We start from the raw sequence: 10087 nt of genomic DNA on the forward strand, positions 1-10087 counted from the left end.
TTCTGTATAATGACACCGGAACCTTGTCGCAACCGGGAAAAACTATCGGTGTGGATTATTGCCGATATACGATAGTGCGTCTAGCTGATTTTCATATCAACCATATCTATAGGCGTCATTCAGTTTACTTGGTATCTGTCTACTTGTGTGTGCAGGTGGTGGATTCTCGACTGGTGTCCGTGTTTGACGCGAGAGAGCTGGAGCTGGTCATCGCCGGGACGGCCGAGATCGACCTCAACGACTGGAGGACCAACACAGAATACAGAGGCGGTGAGGATACGCGCCTCTTTTTAATCATCAGCCATTAACTAGTAATGAAAGAGAGCTGGTTGCTATCGTGATTAAGTTAATATTGATTCGATGATGTCTGTTTGTGCTTTTTTTTATCTTGTTGTTTGTTTGTTTCAGGCTACCACGACGGACACATCGTGATCCGGTGGTTCTGGGGAGCAGTGGAGCGCTTTAACAATGAGCAGAGGTTGCGTCTGCTGCAGTTCGTTACAGGAACGTCCAGCGTGCCGTACGAGGGCTTTACGGCTCTGCGTGGAAGCAACGGCCTGCGCCGCTTCTGCATCGAGAAGTGGGGGAAGATCACCTCTCTGCCCAGGTACGCTTTAAATACCTACACTAGGTTGAAATGTATTTAAAAAAAAAGGGGTGTTTCAGAGCATTTTTTTTGTCCATAATGTTGTTCTCCATATTTAGCTAGTCCGCTAAGCTACTGTCAGGTTAAGAGGTTACTAAAGATGAATGAATGAATGTGAAAATATAACGTGAGGTTAAAGCGAGGCTGCTGATTGGTCAGAATTTAAACGTGTTAAACGATAACTGTGCTCAAAGCCAAAATAATTCCCCGTTTTTTTCTCCACTGTATTTCCCGATCGATCTACCCGACACTGTCTAATAATTTCTCTGCAAATAATCACGTGCAGAGATTGTGAAATGACGTGTCGTTCGTTTCAGGGCTCACACGTGCTTCAACCGCCTCGACCTTCCTCCGTACCCGTCCTACACGATGCTCTACGAGAAGCTCCTCATTGCTGTAGAGGAGACCAGCACTTTCGGCCTGGAGTGACGTGACGACTCTGCATCACTCGCGTACGCTACACGTCTAGGACACTACTATACACGTGGATCTGGGGGTTTTTTTAGCCGATAAAAAAAAATAGCGGTCTGTATATTGCTTCGAAACCGAAGACACCGTTGCATGCATCACTCACCTGTGCACGTGACGTACATGGGCGTGTCTGGGCAGCACCGTGTGCACCATGCAAGCTGTGTATGCAATATGGCACAACAGGCTTTAGCCTAACTCTTAACTCTCAGGGCCTCGACCTCCGCTGCAGCACTACGACTCCAACAAGGCTGCAGTGTTCACTTGGGATACACACACACACACACACATACACACACACCACTGACTGCTCGCACCACAATCGCACTCACATCGGCTTGATCGACTCAGTCAAGACACGTGAACACTTCATTCCAAAATGGTGTCATTACAGATCTCAGCACTAATATTAGCGTATTTGAAGCAACACAGGAAATGACATCATGAGCCAGAGAGAGAGAGACAGAGGTGTTTAGGAATTTAAAGCATAACTGGAAAACTCCAGTGTTTTTTTTTTTTTTTTTAATATAATCTTTATCAACTGCATGAGCAGGGTTGTCATGGTAACTGTACCATGAACCCATAGTTAGAGTATCATTTTTATCATTTACATTATTTATTTTGTTCATTTTTCTGTTTCACTCCCTGCTGAAAAAAAACACAATAGAAACCTTCACCAATAGAATTTGTAATGGTTTTAATGGGAATTGTAATAGTTTTAATGGAAACTATAACAGTCGCCGTGGGTCTCTACTGGTAATTTGTTACCTTCTATTGGTGGCATGTTATGTCTAGTGGATACCATTAAGCACCGGTTATGGTAATGGTTTTAATGGTTAGCTGATGGTTTATAATGGTATTTGTAGTGGAAACCATTAGAATTTCTGTGATGGTTTCAATTGTTTGTTTTTTGTTGTTTTTTTGGCATGCCATCTACGCTGTGTTATTTCCTGTTGTACCACAGCTCTGTTGAATTCTTGAATCTGATTGGTCAGAAGAGAAGGTGTTGATTAACTTTCTATAACCGCAGCTCATTCACAGGGACTCGTATGGTGGATGGTCTACAATAATATAAGGCTGATAATAAACAAAATATTATATTAAATATACGTTATTTATAAAAGAAAAACGTGCCGTCGTTCTATAAGGAAACGTTTACTCTATGTACCGTATATGGAAGGAGTCTCCAGTGTCAATGCTTTGTAAGAGTGAGTTTCCCGAAATTCTTCAGGATGGAGGTGTTGATGGTTTTTGTTGTGGTTTGTGGGTTGTTTTTTTTTGTCTTATTAACTTTAAAAGAGAAGCTGGTGAGGGAACAACTGTTTATAGCTTTTACTTAAGCGATGACAGAAACTAAATGGTTAAACAACGTGGCGTTCTTTTATTAATTTTTAAAAATTGGTAATGGTTTGCAAATTGCTGTGGTATAAGAGGAATCAAAAAAATCATCATTTTAGCTCTCCTTATAAATATAAAAATTTGGGGTTTTTTTTCCCTTTTATTTAATTTTTTATCGGCCAATTTGCATTTTTCAGAATTTTTTTTTTTTTTAATTTTTTTTTTTTTTAAACCAACATAATCGTTGCAGGAGCATAGCAGATGCAAGATTTTTTTTTTCTTTATTATTTGTTTTGGATACATATATTTCTGACTTACAAACTTTTTTTAAAAAATATTTATTTATTTGTTTATTTATTTGCGTATTTTTTGGGGGGCAAGAATTCAGCCACAGCGACGTTCGAAAAGTTTTCCCCGCGTGAAATACATTTCGCATAAACGTTTACTGACTTCTATTAGATGTGAATTTGGAGTGAGCTTTTTGCCTGTAGCAAATCACACACACACACACACACACACACACACACACACACACACACACACACACACACACACACACACACACACACACACACACACACACACACACACACACACTGACTGCAGACCCAGTCGATGGCAATTAGGTTGGAAAACGCTGGAGTATTTTTTACACTAAAAAAAACAAAAAGACAAAGATGAGTCGAGCATGTTGTGGTATTGCAAGTCTTTCAATAAGCTTAACATTTTTTTTTTTAAATTGATACAATATTTCATTTTTAATATTCTTTTGTACACTTACCCAGACGGACTTCTGTAAAGATTAATATTCAGTGTAACGCTCCATTGTGTACGGTGTATTCTATGTAATACTATGTAATTACCCTAACGACTTATATGACGTTGTAACGCTTAATTTTTTCTTTCTGTCTGGCGATTGTATTTCTTATTCATACAAATGTACTGTAAGTGGTGCAGGTCCTGGGATTGTCCAGTGATTCTGGCTTGGTCATGTGACGGTTATGGTGTCTATACTTTCGCTTTTTTATTTTTTTTTATTTTACCTCCTCGCTCTCGTCGTATTTACCCGTCTGAGCACGTTTCAGAAGGACGAGCTCGTGTGCTGTAGAGTCAACGCTTTATATATCGTATGTAAATTGAAAGATATGATACTTTCAGCCCGAAAATCCACACTATCCCAAGTGTACAGATATGGGATTTTGGGCAATCTTTGTATTTGTAAAATGAAGTATTGAAATCGAAGACTCTATTACAAAGTAGTATACAAATGAAAAATGCTGCAGCACTAATTATGATTTTTTTTTTATTTTTTAATTATTATTATTATTTCCTATTACGCTCAATCCTGGATATACCAATGCATTTGTATTTAATGTGTCAATTGATACGTCGTATAATGGACGTACTGTAAATCAAATGTCTATATTATTGTCTATACGGTGCGTGTAAGGTATAGATATCAATTTTGAAATGCAATGTATGTATTAGGGATTAAGAGGCTTCTTTTTTTAATCTATTAATCTAACTCTTTGCTTAAACTTTGGTTAGATAAAAGCGTCATGCTATGCACATTTTTATTTAAACTAACAAGAATGCAGTTTCCTGTCAGTCGCAGAGGGCTTCTCTTTCATTTCCCAAAGTCTCGGGCGTACGGGAAGGGTTCGTCTCGAACGGACCGAGCAAACTGCCTTACAGCACCTCGGCTCGAACCGTTTCATCCTTCGGAGGTGTGAGAAAGTTCTGGCACCCTGCATCGTCCTCATGAACATAAACACACCCACTGTCCTGCACGAATCTCTCATCCTGTTGCACCGTGTTCATCAGGTCTTCGTCTCAGCCGGTTTTGTATCCTGTAAGACTCCTGGCTGCTTTGTCAGGGCAAGCTCTGTTTAAAAAAAAAGAAAGAAAGAAAGAATAGCGCTGTGCAAGAATGTCAATAAACAATCACTTCGTAATCCCCTGCCTACTGATCGTTCTCGACACACACAAAAAAAAGCACATTGCATTTTGAAATTCTGAACATTGAAATAAAACTTGTTTAAACTTTAAAGATATATGTATTTCTAAATAAAGAAATAAATACAGATAAGGGGACTCGAGATATTTCAATGTTAAGAATTCAGTGGTCGTTAATTTTGAAATACAATTTGTTTTTTTAAGTTCACATTTTTTATCCGGCTTTTTTATTTGTTTTCTACCATGCACCCCATACTCCTCTGCCCAGGACGGCAAGTATGGGGCATAAAGTCAGTTCAAATGATCAACATATGTTTATAATCTATTCAGGGGTGGACAATCTTATCCGGAAAGGGCCGGTGTGCGTGCAGGTTTTCATTCCAACCAATCAGGAAGCACACCTGATTCCACCTGTTCAATCAGTTGATCTTGGCTTTCAATAGATTCCGGTGTGGCGTCTGCTTGGTTGGAATGAAAACCTGCACCCACACTGTCTACAGTGTCGTTGTTTTATACCCTACAGTATGTAGTAAGTATATTTAGTGAATAGGATTTCATTTTGCATAAAGTCCTACCCTGGATGTTAGGCACTTAAGCCAGAGATTATGTCTTTGTACTTTGTGTTACTTATAGGATTCATATATGAATCTTTTTCAGTATGTCTCAGATTACCTATAAGTATAGATGGACAGCATGGAAAGGTAATAATGGATGCATGAAGCACTAAATAATGCATTTTATGTGCATTAGGTTAAGAAGCAGGTGAATGAAGTAGACTGAGAAATAAAGAACATTACTACTTGATATGACATACTGCTTACTGCTTAAAATCGTATTTTATGCTGCTACTCCAAGAAATAAATTATGGAAAGGTTACTACCCATTTCTACAATAATTATTACTTAATTTCTTCATACGCAATTTTAGAAAGAAAAAAAATTGGTTATGAATTTGGAAAATATTCTGAATATCTGAAATTAATTATATAATGTTACTTAGGTGGCTTAGTGGTTAGCACGTTCGCCTCACATTGCCAGGGTTGGGGGTTTGATTCCCACCGTGGCCCTGTGTGTGTGGAGTTTGCATGTTCTCCCCATGCTCTGGGTACTCCGGTTTCCTCCCCCAGTCCAGGTAGGCTGATTGGCATGTCTGTAGTGTATGAATGGGTGTATGTGATTGTGCCCTGCGATTGAGTGGCACCCCGTTCAGGGTGTACCCCGCCTTGTGCCCGATGCTCCCTGGGATAGACTCCAGGTTCCCCGTGACCCTGAAAAGGATACGCGGTATAGAAGATGGATGGATGTTACTTTGGCCTGCATACTCTATTTATGTAGTTAATAATGTATATAGTCAAGGACAACATGTGCAAATCCCTTTGCTGGACACTAGGTGTCAGGATGGATCTTTTTCCTCTTCTTTTGCGGAACCAACACACTAGTTTTAAAAGAAGCATTTCTACACGGAGCTTTTATTATGTTGCTCCCGCGTCCGAAATTGACAAGCAAGTCCACCAATCATATCTCATGATGTGGGTTGCATTAGCCAATCACAGCTTAGGAGGCGGGATTTGTGTGAACACGCTCGGAAAATGGTTGCTGTAGCGACGCGGTGATACGTTAAAGAAAAAAAACAGGTAAGAGTCTGGCATCTTGTTGTTGTTGTTGTTGTTGTTGTTAGCAACGTGCAAAATTAAGGGGATAACTTGCCTAAAATGTAGACAGTGTAGCCAAGAAATGTTTGGTATCTGAAGGAGCTATGAGACTATTCTTTAATATAACAAATAATGGAGGCTTATAGCTACCAGTGTAGAATTATGCAATAAACACATACTAAAGTTGTTCAGGAGTTTGTTTATGTGGTTTATGACACTCTAGGACATAATGTTACACTTTTACAGAGCTAAACATATGTATTTGTTTTTATTAATATGGTATAGCAGTTTGAAATAGCGTTTTATCACTTTGTATGTGTTGTTTTTTTAACGTAGGTGGAATTAATTAGTCAAATTTGGAGTTAACAGCGGGGACAAAAACATATATATGTATATGTATGTGTGTGTGTGTGTATGTATATATATATATATATATATATATATATATATATATATATATATATATATATATATATAATATAATATAATATAATTTGTGAATCATATTTAAAAATCTGCATGGATTGTGTCCATCAAATTAATCAATGATTTAATATTGTTCGTAAGAAAGGGAAAGTGAAGGGATCTGTAAAAAAAAACAAAAAACATTTGAACAATTCATGGTGTCCCTGAGAGATTTTGAACCTCTGTGTTTAGCTGAACTTTATTACATTCATGTATTATGTATTGTTGTTTTTTTTGTTGTTTTTTTAATCTAACAAACAAAAAAAAAACAGGAGTGTCTCATTTTTTATAGTGACCTGAATGTTACCAATAAGTTTAAAACTAATAAGAAATCAGAAAAGGTTTCATTTGATCATGAACTGACTCAGAAAGCACTTTGCACCATTTCCTTAGAAAAATAGCCTTGTTATATTATACACGGTGGTCTAGCAGGTGAACATCTTCATGACGCTCTGGTCCTGTGCTTCTTTTTTTTTTAAGCCTTGACACGACGTCTGTATCCTTGAGTGATGTTCAGCATCCCTTCCTCACTCGGCATGCTTCACTCCCAGAGCGTCCAGCTCCTGTGTCTCACGGCGTCCAGCGGCGTTCCGCTCTTCTGCCGCGGCTCCACCAAGCAACTGCCCTTCTCCATCATCGGTTCCCTGAACGGCGTGCACATGTTCGGGACGGGCCACGATGCTGCGCTGTCCTGCTGCGAGACCGAACGAGGTGGACGTGTGCTGTGGAGAGTCTTCCACGACAGCCTGATGCTCATCGGCATCAGCAGCAACGCTGACGTTAGCGAGCTGCACTTGCGGCGTTTGCTGGAGAACGCCTGGAACTGCATGGTGCTCGTACTGGGCCTGGACGAGCTGGCTAACACGCGGAACGTAGAGCGGCTCAAGAGAGAGCTGCGCTCTTGCTACCGGTTAATCGACATGCTGCTCGAACGCGGCATGGACGATCGCGATGGCGATCGGGGCCTGATGGGAGATCTGACGCACTGTGCTGACTGTATACTGTTCCCTCAAGCCGACCTCCTCCAGGAGACGCTGGACGCCTTCACCAGGGCTGCCGAGAGCGAGTTTGGCTGTTTGCTCGTCCGCGGTCGACTCGCAGTAGCTACTGAGAAATGGTGGCGTCTCGCTCCTCAAGAGCTCGTCCTTCTTTCTGCCCTTGCAAATCTGCCCCCTGGGAAGACATCATGTGACTGTCCAGTCTTTTTACCCCAAGGTAGCCCTAATGTTGCGCTCAGGCTGCTGTGCTTCCAGCTGCTCCCTGGCGCCATAGCTTGTGTCCTGTGTGGTCCCAGACCGTCTCTGTACCACGTCGAGAACGAGCAGGTTTGTCGTTTTTGGTCTCCCGTAGTGGAGAACCTGCGATCCTGTTTGGACCAAGCCAAACGCTCGGCTCTGTCTCCTTCCGTCGGCCTCCGCCGGGACGTCCTAGCTCTCCTCCTAATAAACCGTGAATCGCGCAGATCGGTGGAGTCTCTCGGCCACGCCTGCTCGAAAGCCACGCCTCTCCTTTCGCCGGCTCGTCGCTGGGAGCTTCTGCGCCTCTTTTACACGTTCGCGGCGACGCGCTATTTCAGCTCGGAGGAGTCTCCGAGCTCAGAGCGTCCAACTGCCGAGCTGCTCCACGAGGAGTTTTCTGCAGGGTTCACACACCTGCCCGTGCACTGCTACCTCGTGACCGATGAATGTAAATGCTACGCCGTGCAGACGCCTCAGCACCAGCTCTTCCTCCTCACTGACCTCTCCGTTCCCACGTTCGCTTTGCGCTCGGTCGCCACACACACTCTGGATGCCGTCACCACGGCGACCGGCTTTTAGTGCGCCAGACAGCGTAGGCGTAATTACTGGGATATAGTGCCATGTTGGAGGTTCTGCCAAGGTGAGGCGTACACAAAGTCTAAAAGGGTTGGTGTTTGTCCAAAAAAACAAATAAATAGTATTTATATAAACTCTATATAAAACGTGAATGACTTTGATAAATAAGTAAAACATTCCTGTGTGTGTGTGTGTGTGTGTGTGTGTCTCTCTCTCTCTCTCTCTCTCTCTCTCTCTCGTGATGTGGCCAGCACGGTGGCGTCCCATCCGGTGTGTTTCTCCCAGCGTGCCCGGGACAGACTCTGGATCCAGCGCAACCCTGACCAGGATAAAGAACTTACTTACGTGCCGAAGATAAACAAACGGATATCCACACCGATACACAGCTACGGACTGGGGGAGGAAACCGGAGTACCCGAAGGAAACCCCTGCAGCACAGAGAGAACATGCAAACTCCACACACACAGGGCCACGGTGGGACTCGAACCCCGGAGGTGTGAGGTGAACGTGCTAACCACTAAGCCACCGTGCGCCCCTGTTTTCCGCACCATTCTGTGTGAACGCTAGAGTGAAAATCAGTGTGAAAAATCCCACTGAAATATTTCTGAAATACTCAACCCAGTACTAAGTCCGGCACCAACGACCATATCAGGGTCAAAGTCGCTGAAATCACCCCTCCCTTCTGATGTTTGATGTGAAATTTAACTAAAACTCTTCGCCTGTATCCAACGGCTGTTTTTTAGCTGACATCGGACTAACACCGAAAATTCACCATGTCAGCGATTACACAGTTTGAAAAACGTTTTTCCATGGACCGTCTGCCAGATTGTCCGTAGAAAAATAATCAACACGTTCTGACCAATCAGTATCACGAATTCAACAGTGTTGTGGTATAAAAATATTTTATTTTTAAAGGACAGTTTCTTCTGTGCCTGAGTTTGGTACTGTTCTTAAAGAAAGTGTGACTGTGAATCAGTACCCATTTTGCTGACCTAATCATTCTACCCATTACATTGATTTTTTTTACCCATTAGCAAAATTGGGTTCATTTTTAAGCCAGGATTCTACTGCACTTCTGCCTGTAGTGGCCAGAAACGATAAAAGTATAAGCGTTTCTTATTATACATTCAGTACAGAGAGCCTTTTAATCAGCTGCTAGCTTGTCCTTTTGTCTGATGTGAAACTGAAATCCCATCACAGAAACATACTGGGTGATGGATTTTGTTCTTTACTGGTGATACATTATTACGTTTTGCAGTCCTGCACGTTGATGTATTAGTGTTCTTATCTTCTGTTAGATGGATCAGGAATTTTTCCTCCACTTAAGCTGTTCTCATCTTCTTTTTCTTCTTCTTCTTCTTCTTTTTGTTTTTTTCTTTTAAATTTATTACCAAGTTGTATCTTGGACCGAAATTCGTATCCAGATTTCACCGACATCCCTATGTTACTTTGCTTTATATTAAATGTTATTATCAGTAGTGAGAGAATACTGAGGATCTGTATTGTGAAATATCATGTGTGTACGATGTATCATGTATATGGACAGCGTGAGATAATGTCTGTGCAACAGTTTGGAGAATGTAGGGTGTGTCACGCACAAAGAGTTGAGATAACTTCTACACTGCCGGTTTGAACGGCACTTAAAAACCGGGTTTATTTGTACACTTTAATAGGCACAGTTAATCTGCACAAAACGAGCTCCATGAAGACATGGTTTGCCACAGTTGAACTAGAAGAACTTGAGTGTCC

At 41.6% G+C, this 10087-nt stretch overlaps 2 protein-coding genes across 2 annotated transcripts in view; both read left to right on the forward strand.

Annotated features, from left to right (window-relative positions):
• The window catches only part of hecw1b (HECT, C2 and WW domain containing E3 ubiquitin protein ligase 1b), a 37135-nt gene extending 32519 nt beyond the window's left edge, over positions 1-4616 (forward strand). The window contains exons 26-28 of the mRNA XM_017495923.3: positions 156-270; positions 409-607; positions 964-4616. Coding sequence (XP_017351412.1) covers positions 156-270; positions 409-607; positions 964-1075 — 426 coding nt within the window. The 3' untranslated portion in view covers positions 1076-4616. The remainder of the gene's footprint in view (positions 1-155; positions 271-408; positions 608-963) is intronic.
• Positions 4617-5953: 1337 nt separating this feature from the next.
• On the forward strand, positions 5954-9840 carry fuz (fuzzy planar cell polarity protein). The gene is made up of 3 exons (XM_017495929.3): positions 5954-6041; positions 7005-8402; positions 8590-9840. Exon 2 carries the CDS (start codon positions 7034-7036, stop codon positions 8339-8341), a length of 1308 nt encoding a protein of 435 aa, XP_017351418.1. The 5' UTR covers positions 5954-6041; positions 7005-7033; the 3' UTR covers positions 8342-8402; positions 8590-9840.
• Positions 9841-10087: the final 247 nt, after the last annotated feature.

The sequence above is a fragment of the Ictalurus punctatus genome, chromosome 20, assembly GCF_001660625.3.
Source record: "Ictalurus punctatus breed USDA103 chromosome 20, Coco_2.0, whole genome shotgun sequence".
Lineage (NCBI taxonomy): Eukaryota > Metazoa > Chordata > Actinopteri > Siluriformes > Ictaluridae > Ictalurus > Ictalurus punctatus.

What these genes read in the sequence shown, in the direction of transcription:
- fuz (XM_017495929.3), top strand. Translation starts at nt 7,034, where the DNA reads ATGTTCAGCATCCCTTCCTCACTCGGCATGCTTCACTCCCAGAGCGTC.